Source organism: Eretmochelys imbricata, chromosome 4, assembly GCF_965152235.1.
Source record: "Eretmochelys imbricata isolate rEreImb1 chromosome 4, rEreImb1.hap1, whole genome shotgun sequence".
Classification (NCBI taxonomy): domain Eukaryota; kingdom Metazoa; phylum Chordata; order Testudines; family Cheloniidae; genus Eretmochelys; species Eretmochelys imbricata.
The window spans coordinates 61,203,157-61,227,252 of NC_135575.1; the positions used below are offsets into that span (position 1 = coordinate 61,203,157).

General features: G+C 41.3%; 1 protein-coding gene across 1 annotated transcript in view; it reads right to left on the minus strand.

Moving 5' to 3' along the window:
• The window catches only part of SH3D19 (SH3 domain containing 19), a 58,387-nt gene that overhangs the window by 8,208 nt on the left and 26,083 nt on the right, over window positions 1–24,096 (minus strand). Inside the window, exons 6-15 of the mRNA XM_077816151.1 lie at window positions 20,291–20,398; window positions 16,834–16,946; window positions 13,886–13,927; window positions 10,965–10,981; window positions 7,903–8,167; window positions 7,237–7,305; window positions 6,938–7,078; window positions 4,305–4,377; window positions 3,759–3,889; window positions 147–205 (exon numbers count right to left, since the gene is read on the minus strand). Of these exons, the coding sequence (XP_077672277.1) occupies window positions 147–205; window positions 3,759–3,889; window positions 4,305–4,377; window positions 6,938–7,078; window positions 7,237–7,305; window positions 7,903–8,167; window positions 10,965–10,981; window positions 13,886–13,927; window positions 16,834–16,946; window positions 20,291–20,398 (1,018 nt within the window). The remainder of the gene's footprint in view (window positions 1–146; window positions 206–3,758; window positions 3,890–4,304; window positions 4,378–6,937; window positions 7,079–7,236; window positions 7,306–7,902; window positions 8,168–10,964; window positions 10,982–13,885; window positions 13,928–16,833; window positions 16,947–20,290; window positions 20,399–24,096) is intronic.

Genomic DNA, 24,096 nt, shown 5'->3' on the forward strand with positions numbered 1-24,096 from the left:
TCCATCTTCGGGGGGTTGGGGGGGGGAAGAGGAAGAGAGACACATCAGCAATAGCTGCAATCACATTTTTATTTAGTCTGTTTGATAGATAAGCCACCGTGAAATGTCAAGATGAACAAGAGAGCAATAATGTGTATGAAACTCACTTAATACATGTTGATGAAAACAATACTTTTTTCCTATTCTCTTCCTCTGGAACATCAATCTAATAATGAGAAGACCACAAAACAAAACAAAATAAAAAACAATACACACTCAATCTTAAAATTACAGTGGCATAAATTGAGCATATTTAATGTCAAAATTAGAATCGTCTCCATTCAAATTAGTCAATTACATTGCAGTTTCAGCTGCAGATGCCACACATAGGGTGACCAGATGTCCTGATTTTATAGAGACAGTCCCGATATTTGGGGACTTGTCCAATATAGGTGCCTTTGTCTTATACAGGCATGTATTACCCCTCACCCCCTGTCCCGATTTTTCACACTTGCTATCTGATCACCCTATTTACATGGCACTACATAATCATTGGAATGGTCCGATCATTGGCTACATGGGGGAAGGGGGCTGTTTTAATATAATCACTAACTCTTTGATGCCAATGACCCATCATCATTGCTATTCAACATTATGGAAACAAACAACAACTTTTCATAATTTACATTAATAACTGTGTTTTAATAGCAACAGTCCTCTTTGTTGTCTGCCTCTTTGTTCACTGGCAGAAAATGGAATTGGATACTACTACACACAGTTGCTTTTGGCTCCAGGCTCATAATTGATATTGTAATCTATTATCTGCTAGAGCAATTCAAAATTATCAAGATTACTGTTTAGAAATATCCATTCCCGGCTTTGACAGTCCAGATTTTACTATCTGTACCCCAAACAAACACGTCTCAAATTGTACTTCGGTCTGCATGCAAAGACGGAATGTATAAAGAGGTTAAGTGTCACCAAAAGCCCTCTTCCTTATCACATTTGGAGCTGTAGGCTGTGCTCTAACCATGGGACCCTGGATATATTTGGTTTTAAGTTTTTATTTAAAAATATCATCACAGTCATCATCTGATCTCTTATCACACAAGAGTGCTGCAAAATATGCACCACAGCTTAGTGGATTAAACATAAGAGTGGGAGTCTAAAGACCTTGTTTGTAGTCCTGGCTCTCTCACTACTCACTGAGGGCCTGACCCAACTCCCTCACTAATCAATGGGAGTCTTTTCATTGAACATCTGTGGGTGCTGGATTGGGCCATGCTTTACCTTGGGATAATGGCTACCTGACTAGGGCATCATGGGGACTAATTAGTTAATGTTTGAAGTGTACCACAGACGCTAAGTATTATTATTTGATGCCTAGACCTCATGCTGATATCCAGCTTAACATTATCAGACAGAGAGAGAATTGGCCCTTGTATCAATACTGAATGCACCAATTATTTATCATTTAGTACCACCCCAAAAATACAGGGTGAAGGAGGCTGTGACCCTAAGAGCCCCGCCAATGCCTACATCCCCAATGAGCTGATTATCTGTTAACTGCTTTTTTTATAAAGTGTTCTCTCTTCCCAACAGATATTTTTTAAAATTTCCAAACTGCAAAGAAAATATTTTTAGCACTAAGAGTTTAATTCACTTTTAAAAATAAAATAAAATTTCAAAATTAAATATTAGTAAGCAAGAATCATTCCTGAGTACACAGAAAAATTTAAAATGGGAGCAGCTCAGGAACATGTACCTAGGTTCATTTCCCCTTATTTATTAGCTACTGGATCCCACAGTGTGATGTCTAACACTTCCAGTATTCTCTGACAGAGTGAGCCAAATGCAGGCCTGGCGCAGCTCCACTGACTTTGGGCTTGTCTATATGGGGTCCCAGTGCAAATTAGAGGATCACGAGTACTCTCTACCTGCTCCAAGTAGAACCCACTGATGCAAATTAAAAGCTACCTAATCCATGTTAACATAATCTTGTTTCAAACAGGATTGTGCATGTTTACACCAGTGCTGAATTTGGCCCATGATGTTCACTCAAAGTTTTATTCTGTTTTAAAACAGTGGTTTTAAAAGTTAGCCATCAATAGAAATCAAATTGTGAATTACATAATGTTTGTTTGGAAACATGAAGAAGGTGAAGGGTGCAGTCTGTTTACCTAACAAATCTCCGTATTAGTCCTGTGTTGGAGTAACACTCCCCACCTTCCCCCAGTCCCACTATTCCCAACTATGACAATATTTTTCATTCAGTAATGGTAGTCAGCATATTAAAACTCACGAACCTAAACTGTTAATCAGAATCAGAGCCTCTTATGTATGACTGCATCACATTAATATTGAAAATTATTCATGTAGCAGGCAGCAATTCCAAAAGTAAGTTGTGCTTGTGTAACTTAAGGTGTGATTTTAACCCAATTTAGTTAAACCAGTGTAAACAACTGTATAAACATGGTTATTTTGGACTAGCTAAAGTTGATTCCTAATGAACTTGAGCGAAACCAAAATCACCACGTCCACAAAGCTTTTGGCACCATTTTAACTAAACTGGAATCACACCTTACTATCCACATAAACAAGCCCACAGAAATGTGACATTGCTTGCCCTAGGTCACATATTGAGACAATGGCAGGGCTGGGAATGGAATCCAGATCTCTTGACTTCCTTGATCAGTGCACTATCCCCAAGATGACTGAAAAGATACGTAAAAGAAGTGGAAGTTTCTATACCACTATCAATAGGCCCTGGTCTACACTACAAATTTATGTCAGTATAACTACATCTCTGAGGAGTGTGGAAAATCCCCTCAGCAATGTAATTATACCCACCTAACTCCCAGTGTACAGAGTGCTATGTTGACGGAAGGGCTTCTCCCATCAACATAGCTGCCACCTCTCAGGTAGGGGAGTACCTACGCTGGTGGGAGAAGCTCTCTCATTGGCATAGGTAGGATCTTCACTTACTGCTTCAGCGACCCAGCTGCTTCTGCGCTGTAAGTGTAGACAAGTCCTTAGAAAAACGGTGTCTGTTATGTCCTGTGTCTCAGATTCCCTTATCCAGGTCTCTTTGCATTGATCAGGCTATCCAGTAAAAATTAACAGCCATGGTGTTATCTCCTCAATACTTCCTCACCACTGGTTTGATTACACTTATTGTACATAGTGACCCTTCCTTTTAGAGGTTCCAATTTGTTTTCTTTTTGGGAACTTTTTTACTGGTGACGTGTCATTCAAGAGGTTTTGTTTTTGTTTTTCCAAAATAAACTTGTCTGCTGCAATTTTAAAAACATACTTCAATAACAACATACCATGTCAGGGTGCACATCTTGGGAGGGTTGAAGGCATCCCAACACTCTCAATCCATTTAATGCAAATCCTTGATGGGACTTCTTACTTAAGTGTAGTTATTTAAAATAATCTGCTCTGTAACACCAGGGAAACGCCCATGGGAATTTTCCCAGATGAAACAGAACAGAATCTAGTCAGGGGTGATTTATGAGCATTTCTTAAGTAACAGCTGCGATTCTCTTACCTGACTTTAAATTAACATGAGAATCATACCTATAATGGCTGGGCAGAGTTGCAAGATTAAGTAGATTTCTAATATCACACAAACAAACTGATCTCTCTTCTGTGCACTGATACAAAATTTACCTAGATAACAAGTGGAATAAAATGCACAGGAGAGAAGGTAAATTAGGCCTGGAGCATGAACCTGAGTGGAATACACTATATTTCAATGGAAATGGGCTACATACAATCACTTTAACAAAGTTGGCAGGAAATATCCCTGTGCGATTCTCAAGTTTTCCTCTGTACCACTCGTTATCTATTTTCTCCAGAAGATAAACAGTCTCTCCAGAATGGAGGTCCAAATCATCAGCATGCTCTGTAAGACAGTATCATTTCAGTTACAGTCAGTGTCAAATGAAGTGAATTTCTCTAAGTAAAAGCTTATTAAATATACACCATACCCAAAAGTTGAATCAGTTTTTAAAAATCTTTATTAACATGGGCATATGGTTTGATATGTAAGCTTTAACTCAAAATTGGTCTCAGCTAAAACCATGGATCAGAACATCCACACATTCAGGGTAAATTTGGATCCAAACTTAGCAACCTGGGCTCTGCAATTGTATCACATTTCAAATTCCTGTGAAAAATCAAAATGCTACATGCCTTTTAAACCTCAGTGTTCCAAAGAACAGAAGAAAAGTTTTGACTATTTTCTTCTCTGCTTTGGTAGCACATTTTACACGATTAGTCAAACTATACACTTATTGGTATTATTTATGTGCACTCACCTGCTGGAAAATCATGCAGCACTACAGCATGAGGAGCACTTTTGTCAGAAACCCTCTCAATATTGTTTGAATCCTTACAAAAAACATAAGCAATTTAGAAATCATGAAAGATATTAACATGAACATTCCATTCTTGATTCTGAAAGATTTTTGGCTTTGTACACAATTCCATCATGCATGTATGATTCCAAACTGTCACCTTTAAGAAAGGAATTATTATTACACATACATTAATGGGCCTGATTCTTCTCTCACTTATACTTGTTTAAATCAAAAGTAATTCCACTGAATGCAGTCACCCAGGTGTAGAACCAATTTAAATGAGAAGAAAATTGAGGCAGTGTATTCATATCCAGTACGTCTTATCCGACTGTATTACAACAATTTTGAGTTTCGCAACACACTCTATCTGGAGACTTTTGCCATGTTATTCTAATGGTACCTCCTTTATACCTCTTAAAATCTCTATAGCCCTTTTCTGTCATAGTAATGACTCTCACAGTAACTCTTCCTTCTTCCAGGAGCGCCAGACTTTGCTGCTTGATGGCAGTTATATCTTCCCCCCCTTTTTGGTTTTTGGCCATCAGCTATGTCATCTCCATAACACGTGTCGCTCATGAAGTGTTAATCTAGAGGGTTTTTTACGTTGCAGTGCAAATAAAGACACTCTACTGAGAAATGATTTGGTTGGGGCGGCACATGACATTCAATGTAAAACTAAACAGATATTAAATTTCAACATCGGCAGGTCTTTGAGTTTGCAGATTCCGTGAACATGTGATGTTTCACATGAACATTTATTATATCCATGAAATTTTGGTTAAGTTGGGGATGCATTTTTACATTGACTAGTTCCTTTTCTACACTAGGAAAAAAGTTTTTAAAAAATTTCTCATTGTTTCTAACATCAAGTTCGGCTGAACAAAGGTTAGCAACATTGTGAGCCCTAGTACAGATGGGATATCAGCTGTCCCCACATTAAACATCACATTGATTATGCTCAGAGCGGTTGTGTGGAATATGAAAAGGAGTACTTGTGGCACCTTAGAGACTAACCAATTTATTTGAGCATAAGCTTTCGTGAGCTACAGCTCACTTCATCGGATGTAGCTCACGAAAGCTTATGCTCAAATAAATTGGTTAGTCTCTAAGGTGCCACAAGTACTCCTTTTCTTTTTGCGAATACAGACTAACACGGATGTTACTCTGAAACCTGTGTGGAATATATATATTATATATACACACACACATAAATGAAGTTTCCCTAGGGAAGACAAAATGTTTTCATGCATTTTGAAACTCTGGTGAATTTTGAGCTGGGATTGGCTGCATGGTTAAAGTCAAGTAGCTACAGTCATAGGATATTCCTGCTGGTTTCCTGATTGGCTAAACACTCCTCGGTGCGTGAATCCGGGTCAGCAGAAGTCATTCTGACTTATTTTCTCAGGGCTTGTCTACAGTACAGCATTCAGCTAGTTGCACTTTGGTTGCTTGTATTGCACTAACTTGAAGCACCAGTGATTGAGTGTCTCACTCTCAACCATTTTAAGGTTTGCCCTCAAGTCCACACTAAATCAGCCCTAAACCGATTAGAGTGGGCGATCATAAATTCATTCATAAACCTTAGTTGACCAGCTGAGAGCCCCCACTCTGCCCTTTCAGCAATGCGCCCCAGGTTAGCCCTGCCTACTCAGAAATATCCTCCCAGTCATACCTCCACCCCTGCAGTGCAGGTCCTCACACAGTGATCTCGCCGTGGATTGCAAACTGAGACTACCTCAGTCCACCTGTGATTCGTCAGAGTAAGATCATCAGCTAGTAGCCCATCAGTGGTTCAGTAGTTAAGGAGCAGCATATTGCTGGAGGGATGTGTCTATATAGGAGTTGGGGGGACCATGGCTGGGTTAGGGGGGAAATTCCATAGTAGGGGGTATTGCAACAGAGAGAGAGAGAGCACAGCCTCATCAGATCATCCAAAAAGGTTGGGAGACTGACTTTTCTGAGTGTATTGGGGTAAGTTTATAGGGGAAATATTGAGGGCTGATGAATAATTGCTTTGTAATTCAATGCAATACAAAGAGTACATAACATGAACACAGTGCAAAAACTGAGCAATGTGAATTACAATGTACTGGAAATAAATGTATTCTTAATATGTATTAAATAAAAAATGCACACGTTTGATAAAATCATAGAATATATGGGTTGGTCGGGACCTCAGGAGGTCATCTAGTCCAACCCCCTGCTCAAAGCATGACCAATCCCCAACTAAATCATCCCAGCCAGGGCTTTGTCAAGCCTGACCTTAAAAACCTCTAAGGAAGGAGATTCCAACAGCTCCCTAGCTAACCCATTCCATTCCTCCTAGTGAAAAGGTTTTTTGTAATATCCAACCTAAACTTCCCCCACTGCAACTTGAGACCATTACTCCTTGTTCTGTCAACTGCTACCACTGAGAATGGTCTAGACCCAACCAATGTGTTGCTGAGAGCTTGGAGTTGCTATTCTTATTATTAATCATTTTACCATTGTGCCTGAAATGTACTAAGCACTGTACAAATGCATAGCAAGGCACAATCCCTGCACAGATGAGTTTACCATCTAAAAAGATTTAATTAATTCTTAATGTTTACCTTTTGCTTGCTTTTCAGATGCTCATCTCGGCGGGTGATTATCTTCATATGAGACAAGTGCACTTTGCCCGTTTCCCCTCCCTTTTGACACTTGAAGTAATTGCCGTCGATCTGCTCCAGCAGCACAAGAACATCCCCACGCTTTAAGGTACAGCAACATTTTTTGAAACCAAGAGATTTAATAAACCAATATTACATTTTTCAGAGTGTCACCTTTAAAGCTTAAAGGAGTTGATGCTTTAACATAATAAAAGACTAATGATTTAGCATTAGGGAGAGAGAGAGAGAATTTCTTTTACCTTGCAGCTGAGTTCTCCAGGGTTTCTAGGAGAGAAATCATCCTTGGCAATTCCATGAGGCACAGGCAGCTTAAACAAAAATCCAGACAAATTATTCACAAATCAAATGAGCTCTCACACTACTAAACACCTGAAATTCATGCTGCATGAGCACAAGAGCCTATACAGTGATGCAATGTAATATAGATACACCCACCTTTCCCTCCTATGTATTTTGGCCACTGGACAAACAATTTAGAGAGAGATTTTCAAAGGTTTTTTTTTGTTGTTTTTTTTTTTTTTTTTTTTTAAGGAAAATGGGTATTTAGCACTTAAGTGCCATTTGTGCCTTTGAAAAATACCACCTATACAATACAAGTCAGAGTTTAAAACCAGCTAAGGGTGCACGATCAGAGGGGACAAGAGGCCTTTCCCGTATCTCAGTCCTTGCTCACCCCACAGTGTAGCTTCCATTTCCTCCTAGAACCCCTGGTTCGTTCACAAGACACCCAAAGGCTGTGGAGAAGGTAAAGAAGGAAGCAGATATATATATAAACACCACCACCACGAAAATATGCTGAAGGGGAGGAGCAGCAGACTCTTCCCTCACAATAAAGCACCTTATACTCTGTACTGGAACAGCTCTATCCTATATGCAAAAGCCAGGCACAATATCTCCACTCTCACCATGTATTTATTGTAGAGACTATGTCCTGGCTTAGGTCGAGGCGGTAATGCTGGGTCTTGATTTTTTAAAACTTGACTCTTTGCTCTCTTGACTCCAATTCCAAAGATGTCATGTCTTTTATGGAGTGTCAGGTCAGATGAGGATCGACAAAAAGGGTCCTTTTGGGAAGAGGTTTTGGTTCCAGAGTGTTTTGGTGGAGGTGGCCTTCCAGGAATGCCTTTAAGTGGAGGCAGTCGAGCTGGTACAAGTTTTCCATCCACAGGCCTAGAGATTGGTTGAATTTAAACGAGCATATAAACCCCCTAATCTCTGAGACAGCCACACAGCATTCAATAGGGAAATATGATTAATTGAAACATGAAGAACAATACAGTAGAATCTGGATTATTTGAAGCTCTCTGGAAACACCTGAAACCTTTGGATAATTGGGGGAATTGAATAATCTCAGAAACCGTCTCAGTAGGGTTCCTTGACTGCAGATTTCATATCCTGCTGGCCAGTTCCAATTACAGGGAGCTGGCTGGTTGGCTGGCTTCCCCAGGGCCCTCTAACTAGGTAAGACTTCAGCCAGGCCACCTACCATTAAAGAGCTTTGTCTGAAGCCACCCAGAGCTGAAATGCTTTGAATGAGGTGCTTTAGCTGAAGACCTGATGAGCATTTCTGGTTCACCTGGACTTAGGGAATCAGTCTGGCTCATTTCTTGGTATCTCACTTATCTGAAACATCCTGTCATGTGAACCAAGTCATGCCCCCAGCTAAACTGATGGGACAAGAACCTACTTTGGATAACAGACTTCATCAACCATTTGCCACGTGAGATTATTCTGTACAGAAAGCTACATTCAGAATGTCCAGGCTTCCTGGTTAAGTTCTAAGTATACATTTTCAAAAGCGCCCAAGTGATTTAGGAGCCTAAGTCCCATTGACTGTCTACAGGACTCAGACTCCTAAGTAACTTGTACACTTGAAAATGTAAAAGAGCTAAAAAATGGTGCTGTCTATACTGTGTATTCAGGGAGTATGATTTTCAAAGGCTAAGAATGTGGCTAAATCAATAACTTTCCTGTCAAATTTCAGCTTTGTATCCCTAACTGGATAGGCACTAATGCTGTTCAAAAACAGGATGCGTTTTGGGTTTTTTTTAAATAACGGAGAAATCTTTATGCAACCTTGAATATAGTGACACTGATATTATAAACACCACAATATTACATGTTTCCTCTACAATTTTCTCTGGCATTTTTTTTTAAAGAGGTTCATTAGTTCAACACAAACAAGTATTCACTAGCATGAATTCTCAAAAGGTCTGTAATAACAATAAGCCACAACAAGGTGTGTATTAATAGGCTTTTAGCCTGTGCTTCTGGTATTTTCATCAAGTGCCTTCAACCACTTGAGAAGAGTATTAATAAGCTTGTTAATGCACCCTCCACATGTTCTTTATTACTATTACAAGATGGGTTCTAATCAATACACAGTTTTATGAGGATTTATGCCAGATATCGTTCCATTATGAAAAAAGCCTTCTAAAAGAGTAAGTGAATATAGTAGAAAAATGGTTATATACTTCTTTTCTCAAATATTTTGAATATATTTATTCTAACCCTTTCTCTCTTTTTTCAGAATTTCCTGGACCTTCACCTCCCTATTCCCGTCCCTAAGAAACCCAGCTGTCATATCAGCACCAGTTAATGGCCTTACGTCCCCCTTCCTTCAACTCACTTTTGTTTAAAAAAAATAATAATGTGAATGAGAGAAATCTTTCCATCTATGTTCAGTTTCTTCCCCCACCCCACCCCATCCCTAACCTCCCTCCAAATAAGCATTTTAATCTAAAACGACAAACACACAATTAGGACTGTTCCAAATCTGAACCACAAAAATAACCAGATTTTCAGCCCACTTTTTGTGAGGCGATATTATCAAATATCCAGCCTAAGAGATCTCATGTCTGGAAAAATCACAGGGTTGTTATTAATCATACGTCTTTTGTGAACTTGAGCGGAAAGGGAGAGGACAGAATTTCTATCTACTGGGTTCACAAAGAACATAAGGGAGAGGTCAAGCATGATCTAAAACTAAATAAAGGAAAAAAGTGATCACATATAAAGAGAAACAATGAGTCATCTCATTTGCGCTCAAGGAAACTCTTCTGATAAGCACTCTAACATTAGGAGATGCACTTAAACTTTCATAACAGAAATAGAGCTTTATTATCATGATACCCTAAGCAGAGTAAATTCAGTTCCAGGATCAGCTCAAGCCTCCTGATATAGGAAGGGGGAGAGGGTGATATAGTAAAACTCTGTGCTTTGGTACACTACCAACTATAAAACCCATACATAGATATCCGTGCCTAAGTGGCACGAGCTTAGCAGCAGATTTTCTACCACCCACCAACCTGTCCCTGGCAGTCAGTGGAGCCCTGGCCCAGGGCTGGCCTGCTTCCTTTTGCCTGTGGGTGCTACTCCTCTTCCTGTTGCTGAAGGGGTTAGGGAGGCTGTCATTCCTCCCACAGTTCCACTAGGGTTTCGGGACTGAAGAGTAAGCAAACAGTGGAGGTACTATACATAATGCATCTAGAGCTTCAGAAAGGCAGCTGACCTGGCTCCTTCCTCTTCAGCAACAATTCTTAGAAGGGCAACGGGTCCCTCTTTGCTCCCACAGCCCAAGCCCAGCCACAAGAGCAAGTGAAGATAGCTGTTGATAATCTTTTCTGTGGAGGAGAGGATGGTCTCCAGCTCTATCTGCTTTTAATTATGGACGAAGGGGCTAAAGCTGAGAGAACAGAGTGGCAGTCAAACAATAAGAGGAGAGCTAAGTTGCAATCTTTCTAAAGGCCTCCCTTCACCACCATACCAATTAGCCACAATATGGTGTGCATTAGTTGGCAATTGGTGTATGCCTAATTTATTAGTGATTATATCAAAAGCACAACTTACACAAGCCTACTGTCTTAATAATATACAATTGATAAGTATGCATACTAGACCGACTAAGCAAACCAACCCAGTAGCTAATCTCAGAGCCCTGAAATTGTTACTTAGAAATTCTACTCACCTGGGGGGCAGCACAGGCTCTGTCCAAGTAATACCTGTTGGATCTGAATGTTCAGATTCCTACAAGAACACAAAAATGCAATTTCAGTTTATTTAAGAGACATTAACAGGTTACTGTTTAAAAAGATGCCTTTCTTATTTAAATTGTACTAAACAGAGAAGAACTTCAAATCAGAGGCCAAAAGAAGTCTACCAACGGGAACTTTTTAGGGAAATGCTGTACAAGGAGATATTAATAGGAGCCCTGGGATGAATTTAAGAAGGGGAAAATTTAGGCTGAATATCAGGAAAATTGTAAATATAATAACTCTTAGCTTGAGGGATAATATTTCTCTCTCAAAAAATGTGGTGGGAGCACCATCACTGCGGACATCTAAAAAATAGACTGAATGATGCACTAGAAAAAATATTGTATGGAAGAAACCTGCACTGGCAAGGGATGGACTAGATCAGAATTGTGTTGTCTCGAAGTTACTTGACTCTTCTACATTCTCTTTCAGACAATGGCTCTCTTTGCCATGCAGCTAATAGGGCGATCATGTCATCCATGGTGGTGAGGATTTCTTCTTATTAATAATAATTATTGGTATTACCATAGTGTGTAGGAGCCCTAGTCATGGACCAGGACCCCATTGTGCTAGGTGTTGTACAAATACATAATAAAGATAAAGTCTCTGCCCCAAAGAGCTTACAATCTAAGTATAAGACAACAGACAAGAGAGTGATACAGACAGATGGGGGAATATAAGGAAACAATGAGTCTATTAATATTGGTCAGCATGATGGTCAGCCTAACTGTTGTCAAGTTTTTTGTAGACATCATGGCAAATTAGAGTTTTAAGGAGGGATTTGAAGAAGGATAATGAGTTAGTTTTGCAGGTGTTTATGGGGAGCTACTGCAAAGTATGTGGGGTAGTAAGGGAGAAAGCACAAATGTGCTTGTTTGAAAATCTATCAAATGGGCGATGGAGGCTAGCATTATGGCCTAATCAAAGGCAGGAGTCGACTTCTCAATACTGAATGAGAGAAAATAGGTAGGGTGGGAATAGGTGGTGAAGGGCCTTGAAAGTGAAGACAAGTAGCTTAGATTTGATATGATAGAGAAGGGGGTGCCTGGGGAGGGATGCAAAGAGAGGGATGACATGGTCAAAGCGATGGGCTAGGAAAGTGATTTTGCAGCAGCATTCTGAATGGATATGAGCAGTGCAAGACTGTATTTGTCAAGGCCAGAAAGAAGGATGTTGTAGCAATTGAGCTGGTAAGAGCCTGACAAGGGTTTTAGCTGTGTGGGTGAATATGAAAGGCCAGACGTTATGCAGAAAGAATCTGCAAGACTTAGACATAGCCTGGATGTGAGCACCTCAAGAGAGATTTGAGGTGAAGATGACAACCCAAGTTATGGGCCTGAGTGACAGGCGGGACAGTGGTATTATCCACAGCGATCAAGAAAGGGGGCTTGGGTGGGGGAGATTAAAAGCTCTGTTTTAGTCATATTGAGCTTGGCAACATGACATCCATGAAGAGATGTCAGAGAGATAGGCCAAGATTTTAGTTTGGACAGAAGGAGACAGATCTGGAGTAGAGAGGTAGCTCTGTGAGTTGTCAGCATAGAAATGGTAGTTGAATTTGTGTTGGTGGATGAGATTACACGGAGATAAGGTATAAAGGGAGAAGGAAACCAAGAACAGAGCCCTTTGGAGCCCTCCTGGGGGTTGAGGAGGATCCATTGAGGGAGCAATTAAGAGAAGACCAAGTCACAGGAGCCAATTGAGAACAAATTTTCAAAAGAACTTGGTGCACTGTGTTGAAGGTGGCTGGCAGGTCAAGAAGGATGAGGATGGAGTACTGGTTTTGAGCCTTGGCTAGGAAGAAGTGTTTAGAAACTTTGGTGAGAGCAGTTTCAGTGGAGTGCAAGGTGCAGAAGCTGGATTGGAGAGGGTCTAGGCAGGAACTCGGGGAGAGGAGCTCCAGACTGTGATGGTAAGTTTGTATTCAATAATCTTAGAGATGAAAGGGAGAAGGGGGGCAGTAATAGGAGAGGCAAGTGGGATCAAGGGTGCGTTTTTGTTTTTTTTTTTTAAAAGAGAGGAGAGACTAAACCATGCTTGTATTGTGAAGAGAAGTATTCAGAAGAGTTTGAGAGGTTAAAGAGAAGAGTAAGGGAGGGAATGAGAGTAGGCACGAAGGAGATCAGGAGATGGGATGGGGTCACTCAGGCAAGTTAGAGGCGTTAGAGGAGGACAGTAGATAAGAAACTTCTGAATCTATGACCATGGAGAAGAGAATCAAAGCAAGGGGAAAAGAAGGCAAGACGTTGGTTTTTGTTTTGCCTTTGTAGGCCGCATCCTTTTACAGATTATTCCGTGCTAAAAAAATCTCTGCAATATGAGGGTTTGTATCTTTGCTATAATGGCCTATGATGCTTTGCACTCATTCCCAGGGGTACAGGAATTCCATTCCTGACAGTACCGGATTTACCATGGTGTCACGGCGCCATGGTGCCAGGCCCATGCTCCAAAGGGGTCCCGGCCTGGCCGCTCTTCTCTGCCCCCAACTCTCTCCTGAGAGGACAGAAGCTTGGTGCTACCAGCTCCCGGGGCTCCTGCTGCACCAGGGCAGGCTCCGCCAGCAGCCAAGCTCCTCCCCTGCCTCTTCCCCCAGCGTGCTGCATTCCTGCCCCTCCCCCTCTCCCTGCCACCGAACAGCTGTTTGCCGGCGCGAGGGAGGGGGAGGAGCAGAGCCGCAGCATGCTTGCCGCTCAGGGGAAGAGGCAGAGAATAGTCGAGGGCGGGGCCTTGGGGAAGGGGGTGGAATCAGGGTAAACCCCCTTCACCCCCTGCCCTGAGCCACTCAGGGCAGGGGGCTGAGGGTGTGGGCTGGGATCGTGGGGATGCTCCCAGGCCCCTGACCTGATTCCTGCACCCCCACACATACCCAGCCCCCCACACCCCCATGCCGTGACTCCTGAACCCCTCTGACACACCCGCAGCCCTGACTCCTGCACCCCCCCACATACCCAGCCCCCCCACATCCCATGCCCTGACTCCTGCCCCTCCCACATCCCCACCCCCACCCTGAGTCCCAAATGGGAGCTCCTGTACCCCTCACACCAAATGGGAGCTGCCCCAGATAAGCGCCACATCCCAACCTCCTGCCCCAATCCTGAGCCCTCACCCGAGCTCCTGGCCAGACCCTGCACCCCACCTGCTCCTGCACTCTAACTCCCTCCCAGATCCTGCACTCCCAGCCCTGTGCTCAGTGCAGAGAGAGATGAAGAGAATGGGCTAGAACCAGGGAGAACGTAGGTACCTGCTCTATGTGGGCAGGGGTGGGAGATCCTGTTTACCCTCTCCACAGCCCTGTTGTGCTTGCAGTTTACCCCCCGGCCCCTGCCTTGCTCCAGGGACCAATCCTTCTGTGCTTTTGCCCCCAACCCCTGCCTTGCTCCAGTCAGCAGGGACTAATCCTCCCACCATGCCCCACTGTGCTCATCTTGCCCCTGGCCCCTGCCTCGCTCCAGCTGGGGACCAATTCTTCCCCCACACCGTGCCCTGCTGTCAGGGTGAATAAAAATCAATTTTTTTTTATTTAAATAGGTTTTTTCCCTCAAAAATCCGATCTAAAGATAGTTTTAATTAAGATACATTATATCTCATCATGGAATATGTATTATAAATTCTAATTCTATAGTATGAGACAATATATTCATGTAATGTTTAAGTAAAGTTTTGTAAATGAGTTCCAATAATTCATGGATTAGGGACCCAATTTTATGGGGTTCCAGGAGCATCTGTATAGATTATTTAGGTTAATCTTTCTATCTCCCTAATGGAACTCAGTGCTCAGTCTAGAACAGTGGTTCTCAAAGCCGGTCCGCCGCTTGTTCAGAGAAAGCTCCTGGCGGGCCAGGCCAGTTTGTTTACCTGCCGCATCCACAGGTTCGGCCAAATTTGGCTCCCACTGGCTACGGTTCTCCACTCCAGGCCAATGGGGGCTGCGGGAAATGGTGCGGGCCAACGGATGTGCTGGCCGCCCTTCCCACAGCCCCCATTTGCATGGAGTGGTGAACTGAGGCCAGTGGGAGCCATGATCAGCCAAACCTGTGGACGCGGCAGGTAAACAAACTGGCCCAGCCTGCCGGGGGCTTTCCCTGAACAAACGGCAGACTGGCTTTGAGAACCACTGATCTAGAAGAATACTATCAGAGATGCTTAGTTTTGCAGTTCTCAAACTGCGGATTTGTGTCTCCAGAGATAACATGCTTGTTAACAGCAAAAATGTTTTAAAATAAATACATAGTATATAGAGGTGAGAAATAATGCCTTTAACTCTATTGTCCCTCTGCAAATTTGTGTACACAGAGTCAATCCCTTACCTCTCTTTAAAAGTGCAAAGTTTCAAAAAGTTCAATGAATAGAAGACTGCTGGGGGTGGAATAGATCTGGACAAGGAGAAGTCTGGAGATAAATGTGAGAAGTGAGGGACATATGCTTTTTTGTTAAAATATTATGTTTGCTGTTGAAGAAAAAAATCCAGAATACTTAATGTTGTTGTTTTAGTTAAATAAAACAATTTAAATGTCTGTCTGGTGATATTCTCCTCCTCAAACAGCCTGGCAAGACAATCCTCCATATATTAATGATTAACCTATTGAATTGGAGATAGTTCACCTCCCAATGACTTCATAAATATCTGCTTCAATTATCTTTGATAAATCAAATAACCAAACAATCATTAATTTTCTGATATAGCTGTAAAACTCATCTGAAAAGTTTTCAAAATAAATCACTGTTTAAAAATGTATAGTGTGTACCTTCTAAAAATGAAACCTACATCAATCTCTGAGTTGTGAAGAATATGTATTAAGGTTATAACAACCAACAAGAATGCACTTTTTTCTAGAAAAGCATGATTTAAATCGAGTCTTTCTGACTAGTGATTTAAATCATGATTTAAATCAAATCCACCCTGCCCGCTGTGCTCTTGCCCCGGCTCCTTCATTCCCGAGGGGGGCCCACAAAAAGTTAATCCGGCCCTGATGCCTGATGGCGCTCAGTCTGCTGTTTCTTGTTCAGGCAGAAGTGTCTATATGGGCCTTTTGGTTTCATCTCTTTTCTGCTCGTTGTTTTAGCTGATTTCTCTTCCATTTTTGCCATCAAGACTCTAGATTTAGACTTTTTTCCCCTGCATTTTCAAAGGTTTTTTTTTCAAAGGGGTCACAGCTGGTGGGGTATGCAGAATCCCTGTTTTCACAGCTTTGTGGGACGTACTAGTATCTTCTCCTACTAGCACATCACTGATCATGAGTGAAAAGTAGAAGAGATGCATTTGAGAATAAATTATTGTTCTCAGGCTCTGGATAAACTAGTGGAAAATGTCTATATAATGCAGCCAGAGGTGAGAAAAGGTTGCTGTCAAGTTCCCCTTTATCATCTGAAGCAATTTTTTCCCTCTCAGACTGGCATACAGACAGAGAGGTGCCTCCTTTCTGAAGACGGAGGATGCATTTTCAAAGGGGTGTGTGGGAATTTGGCCATGTTAATCCTATCAGTTTAATGCCCTCTGCAAGGCTTTGAAAGTTTACCCCAGGGAGCATGACTACAATTGCTAAAGTACAGAAAACAGAAGATAAACATGATCAAAGCATAACAAAGTGTAAATCTAAATCAACCAAGTGTTTTCCAGCACTGACAACAACCTAAATGATGTAGCTTAATTAAAAAATAAAATATGGAAGAAAAACATATGAAATGCCTTTTAATTGAGAGTAACATCCCCACCCCGAAACTACTTATTTCACTTATTGAGCAATTTGTTACAAGAGACTGTTTGCTTTGCTAACCAAAGGATGTAATACGGGTACAACTTACCCCTTTTCTTGTTTGTTTGCCATTACTAGGCTTTCCAGCAACAATCCCAGAGGTGCTCCCAATTGGTTTTTCAGCAGGAAGGGGTGGAGGGATATGTGGAACTTCATTTAAGGCTGGAAAAGCGTTAAATTGTAAATCTAATAAGTTCTTTGTAGGGACCAAACGGGAGTATAAAAAGATAGATATTAATGATCAAAATGGATTCCCCAACACTTCTTTGTGATCACAACTCCCTTAGCCTGTACAGGTAGGATATAAGCAGGAACACTGGAAAATACTAAGGAGGTGCATAGGAAATGTCCCCATTTTGAGAAACATTGTAGGACTTTCCTTATTGTGTAACCAATCTGCCTTTAAATCCAAGGACACTGGCTTTTTCCTCAAGTACGGTGAGGTTAGGGCAGTCTGGAGAGAGTCTAGTGTGGTAGAGGTGAGAGAGCAGGAGTGAAGAGAGACAGGTATGGTTCCTGCTATTACAAGATGGAGGGGTTCATCTCTAGTCCATCAATAAAAGCTACTAAAAAGAATTTAATGATTCCACACCATTGGCTTTAAATGCACTCTCTGATTGAAATCTGTAAAATGTTTGCACAAGTTCTGCCAATATACTTATCCATAATGCGTCCGTACAGACTGGGACATTTTTCAACCTATTTTACAAGGTATTTGTGTATTCAAATAATGCACCTAACAAAGTCTGAGGCAGTTCTTTAAACCCGCTGGGCTTCTACCCATGCTCAGAACCATGTAAAAAATGCTTAATGTTAGCCTAGACAGTCTAAACATTTAAAATCTTTTAAAGTTATTTTTAAAAAGACCAAGTGAGAAGTTACCATCCAAATGAAGGCCTAGAGTCTTATCTTACGAATCAGCTGATCACTGCATGAAGGAAGCTCTCAGGAGAGAATGTGGGGTTATTCTATTTAGCATAGAACATTTAACTGTATCTCAGTGACCTGAAAGTCTGGACTGGAATTTAAAAAAACCAAACAAAAAACTCCAAAGGCGAATCCATCCCTTAGACACTGAGTAGTTGGAGACTGAGCAAAGAAGAGCTAAGTTAATAAAGCTTTCTTGCTTATCTAAGCCAGTGTGATGGGGACTAAAAGAAGGCTTAACTGCAAGAGAGAAATCTCTTCTTAACATACTGATTTTAAAAGAGCATTAGAGAGTTATTTTTACACACCTCTTTCAAATCCTGATACAGATGGCTTAATTTTCCACTCACATCCCTTTCACAAACAATATTGCCAACCCTAAGAGTTCAAAAATCAGAAGACAGGTGATGTTTTCACCTCTGTTCCTTCTCAGGTTTTACACTTGGGCGGTGGGAGGGGGAGCAGCTTTAACTCCCAGTTGGACCTCCACAGATGCCCAGTGACTGGGAGTTGCTGAAGGGAGGTGTTGAATCAGTAAGTTCCTAAGAACCTGGCCCTTTCCTTTTTTTGACAGTGCTATTCATTTGTTATGCTGTGTTGGCTCCGTACAGGAGCCATCTCCCTCCATAGCAAGTGGGGCTGAAGTCACCTTGAACCACTGCTGCCTGATCTTTTCTGGAGGCAGGGCCCTCCAACAAGGTTTAGTCCAGCCCAATCCCCTCATGATGACAAGGCCTTTGTGCAGCTACAACTGAGTCAGACTGAAACCCATGACAGCCTAGGTTGCTGGCTTGGCATAGGGGTGACTGAGTGGCATCGGTGGCCTGATCAGAATGGATGATCTGGTGGTCCCTTTTGGCCTTAAGCTCTATGACACCAAGGCTACATCTACACTATGAGATAGGGGTGTGCTTCCCAGCTCACATATACATACTATACTCATCACGTACAAAGAGCAGTATAGTCACGGTAGCATGGGTAGTGGCAGCGGAGGGACGGCTTAGCCATGCTGAGTACGTACTCACCGGCTTCAGGCAGGTTTGTACTCGGCATGGCTAAGCCGTGCCTGCGCTACGGCTACCTGTGCTACAGCTACACTACAATGAGAGCTGGCACGAGCATGCGTATATGAGCAGGGGAACCACACTCCTAGCTCGTAGTGTGGACGTAGCCTTAGTTTTTGCAAGAGCTCGCATTTGACAATAGGGATAGTTGGCTCCACTCTGGGATCTGAAGAGCTTCACAGGCCACTCTGCTTACTGCCCACTTTCCCCCTTTACCTCCATTTCTTTCCCAGTTGCATTCCCTTGCTGAGTGGATCTTCACACCCCTCTACCAACTGAGAGAGCATGACTGAAGCCCTTGGGGGGCAGTTCAGTTGCCACTAGAGAGCAGCAAGAGACCGTATTATTTGTCTTGCAGCTAAAGAAAAAAAAAAATCTGTCTGGACATGCATATTAACAATCGAAACCTGAGAATTACACTGGGAAGGTGGAACACACCTATCTACCGTCATTAGACAGGCTCTTACAGCCGAGGGTACATATGATTGTGCAAACCAAAAAGGTTATTACAAATTTTGAAATAGATTTTTTTTTACAGCTTTTCTCTGTATTTTTCTAACTATTTCCACTGAATTTCTTACCAAAAAAAAAAAAAAAAAAACCACACTAGAGTTTCAGTGGAAAACTAAACACTCTTTTGGAAGTAGTGATGTAAACGTAAGGAGAGGCTAAAACACCACCACTGGGGTACCGTGCTACTACAAATCTGACACAGTGTAGAGGTATGTGGGTTTTGAGTTGATTTTAATAATCTCGTCTTGTGTAATTTCTCTCTTTTGCTTGTACTTTTGGGCCCATCTACGAGGGATGTGATGATTCCTCTGTTTTGGGAATCAACCCCAGGGTGAAAATTTTTAGTTTACGAAATCTGAATCCTGGCAACATGCAATAAAGCACTCAACAGATTGAAGATTTCAGCACTAAGACATCTAATGCTTCTCCTCTGCAACTTGCCTGCTTTGTGAGGGCTAATCAGTTCCAGCTCTTGGTGGCATGGATTGGGAGATGGAAGACATTGTGGTTAATGGTCAAGATGGGACCAAAATGCCACTTTTGGTATCCAAGGTTTGTGGTGCTATTTTTTTTTTTTATTATTTCTAAAAAAACACCAGCCAAATGCCAGTACTTGAACAGCTGTGGATTTTAGAGCCAAAATAATTTAATCCCTGTCAATATTAAGCAATGAAGTCATGTTTACATCTTCCTAGAAAACTAACGAAGAGTTTAATACAAAAGGCGTGAGCTTCCATAGGAGTGTCTACATTTGCTAGAGAAACAAAGTTAGCATCTTTATATTAAACTATTCTTTAATTACCATTTTCTAGAAAGATGTAAACATGACTTCACTGTTTAGTATTGACAGGGATGAAATTATTTTGGCTAAGATTTTTCTAGCAGTTAATGAAACTAGCTTTAGGTAATTCAGTATTTCAATAGTGATTTCTGATCAAATGATTTATTTATTGAAGTCTCTCTGAAAACTTCAGATAAGAAATAAAAGTGTGAAGGACTTACATTTCCCTGGTTTAGATGGGATTCTGATCACCGTAGGCTTTCGTGCTATAGCTGGTTGAACTGTCTGTTCCTTTGCAGGCTCATTTTTGAAGGGGAACTGAAAGGGATCTAATGAAAAAACACAACTTATTTAGCATGTCTTTGTTAAACACACACCTTGACAGACACTTCATTCATTATTCAACCACTTGTATACTTCATGACTAAGGGAAAAATCACCATCTCAGTATCGAGAGACAATAAATATAAAGCTAATGAAAGCAGATTACTTTGCCCTTAGTAAATAATGTACTTTTTTCTAAATGTGCACTGAGAAGAGATTCAAAGATGAGTTAACTTAAACCACGTTCCAAATGCTTTTCAGGACTATTAAAATCATAGTCCAACAGCAAATGCTCCTCTGGATAACAATGATTTAGGAAGTCAGTACAGCTTTAGGGAAACATGTTCCAAAGCAGTTGCTCTAATATGGGTGTGAATGTATCTGTAAAAGAGCTACGTCATCACACAGAAGATAAAAGATCTACCAAAAGCAAACAACATATTCCATTGCAAATATTAGGCTCTGGTTACAAAGTCCTTTTCGTGCCCCCTCCATCTCTTAATAATTGGCTAAGTCAGGTTTTCCTTGAAATTTGTGTTGCTTTTTTACAGATCATAATCCTGAAGTAATGTGGAAGGCTTGTCTTGTGGTTAAAATATAAGATTAGAGTCAAAGCTGGGTTCTGTTCCTGGCTATGTGACAGACATTCCTTGGTGACCCTGGGCAAGTCACTCAACCTCTCTGGGCCACTGTTTCTCTATCTGTAAAATGGGATTACTTCCCATGCTTAATAGGAAGTTAACAGTTGATTATGGTTTATGAATTGTTCTGATACCATGCAGAAGACGGTCATAGAAATGTATTGGGATAAACAAATAACTCCTTATTCTGGCAGGACTCCTATTGTCTCCATGCCAAGGAACATGTATCTATTTTATATCCACTCCATATTATCAAGTACTATTTCTTCCATCCCCATACACTAAGATGCCAACAATTACTGCACTATAATTGCATCAGATGGAAATGGGAAATGTATTCTGACCAACAAATTCACCATGACTCCCATCCACCATTCACACAGAAGCCCCTGCAAATAAGCACTGATCTCATGTGGCAGCCGTTTCAGATGTGTGCTAGCTAGACAAGATGTTATTAAGTGTCAGAGGCACTTAAATAAGGAAGCACAGTGGGTGTTCCTTTAAATTCTCCAGTTTCTTCTTTTCATTGAAGGCAGAAAAGGGCAAAGTAGAATTAAAGGAAATGCACTCACCAGAAAATGACAGCCTCCCTGGGGTAAAATATAAAATCACTTCTTTAAGTTAACTTTTCAAAATTTACATTAATAAAAGACTGTGGGAGGACAGCATTTCTTCTAAAAAATTGTAAGTAACGGAATCTGATGCAGTTTACCAAGAAAATGAAATATTTGCTACCTAAAGATTTAAATTAGAGTTTTTAAACATTAAAAAAAAATAGTGTTTACCTCTGAATGGTCTTGTTAAAAATCACGTTTTCATTTAAATGCTTTCAAATTTGGATTACGGATGGGGGGGGCGGGGGAGAGGAGGTATATTCTAACTACATCATTCCATTAAAAATAGGCCCAATGAAGATAATTTCACTTAGAGAATATTCCCTATGGTAGCCAGTTTCTATATTAGAGCTGAAAGGGGTCACTCAAACACCCCCTCAATATATACTGTTTTGTACTGTGGATCTCATACAAATATCTACATCCACACATTGAGCTGTCTTCGTAAATGGGCATTTTGTTGAGGTCACTAAGAAGGATTTTTCAAAAGCTGTATATTGATACCCCAATCTTGCAAACATATATGCAGAGTTAAGTCAAATGGGACTACTCATCTGCTTAAAGTGAAGCCCATGCCTGTATTTTTATAGGATGGGGACATAGGTTGCAACAAGCCCCTAGTTGTCAACAGTTTCCATTTTTCTCTCTCCACCCCTTTTACCAATATTTAGTGCTGTTCTAGAGAGACTGCTCTACACAGGTAACCCTGAAGAAAAAGTCACCATTAAATCTTCATCTATGTGGTATTTGTCACAAGGCTAAGAAAAGCATTTTTTGGAACATGAATTTTCCACTCATTATCTTATGTTCAATAATACTATTGTCACCTCATAATTAGTTTAAACCTCATTAACTTGTTTGTGTCATTCCTTTCCCCAGAGTTGTGTTAGTGAAAATTGTCTGGTACACTACTATGCTGCTTTGTGTAACGGGACTGACAGCATATGGATTTTTTTAAAGGTATTTAACAACAATTGGGCATGGTTTGAGCATGATTCAAAAAAGTGTGAAAATACGCTCACAACTTGAGTAAATTAATCTTCTAGTGCATTCTTCAGATAACACCAATATCAGTAGACTACTATCATTTTTGTTTAATAATCCTTTTATATGCTTTTCACAGCCTGTATTTTCCAGAGTCTGACTTTTCTGTCACTGCAAATAAAAGAGTTTATTTTATAACCTCCCTTTCAATAACATATTCCCCTACATATGTGCTTAAATTGGGGGAAAATGCAGTGTACATCTGACTACCATATATATTTTCTCTTGGTTCTACTGGCTTAGAAGAGACAGATATATTTCACCAAGCCATATTTTACCATCCTTGTTCCACACCAAAAAATAAAGGGATGATGTAGCAGATATTTGCCTTTATTTCGAGGAAGATGGTGGCTATCTTTCTGAAGCTGTTATTGTTAGTCCATAGCTAGGAGACAATAAGATGAGCTATCTGTTTTATGTTCCTTTCTTCTCAGAAAAGTAAAAGATGTGACAGATACCTCAACAAAAATGGGGGGAACCTCCAAACAGGCAGGTCGAGGAAAGTGGGAAATCTAATATTTATTATGTATTTTTGAAAAAGCCACCTGGTTTTGACTAAGTCCTGGAAATAGTGCTCTCAATACATCCAAGAATGACATAATAGCCCTGGGAATGCTGATCTGTTGGCATCATAACATTACTATTTGTGACAAAGCTCTGTCCTTGCCTCCGTGAGTCCCACGTTTCCTGGCGGATTTTGCTAGCCTCAGAGACTCACTGTGACCCTGCAAGTAACCCTTCTCTCTCTAGAGACAAGGGTCACAGTCTACTGAGCCATTTTCATCATAAGCCAGTGAGGGAGGTGAGGAGAAGCTATCCTTCCTTGCACAGTCTCTGTTGTCTCCCAGTCTCAGTGATTAATCAGGGGGCAAAGGTGGGGGTGGGGGGGGGGCCCGGGCCCACCCTCTACTCTGGGCTCCAGCCCAGGGACCCTAATAATATCAGCTATGGTAGCTGACCTTTTAGAAACATGACATGTACAATTCCCTGGGCTACTTCCCCCATAGCAGCCCTCACTTCCTCAAGCTCCACTTCACCCTTACCTCAGGGCCTCCTTCCTCGTGCCTGATATGGTGTGTACTACTCAGCCTCTCCAACAGCACAACTTCCTTCCACAGCTCCTGACATGCACACCCACCTGACTGACTGGGAGGCTTTTAACTAGTTTCAGCCAGCCCCTGATTGGCTTCAGGTGTCCCAATCAACCTAGCCTTCTCCCTGCCTTCTGGAAAGTTCATAAGTGGCCTCAGGTGTCTTAATTGACCTGGAGTAGCTACAGTTTCACTTATCCTGGTACCAGGGATTTGTTTAGCCTGGAGCTAATATATCTATCTCCCACTACTTTTCTATAGCCATCTGGCCTTGCCTCGTCACATATTACAGAAGTATGCACTGCGTCTACTT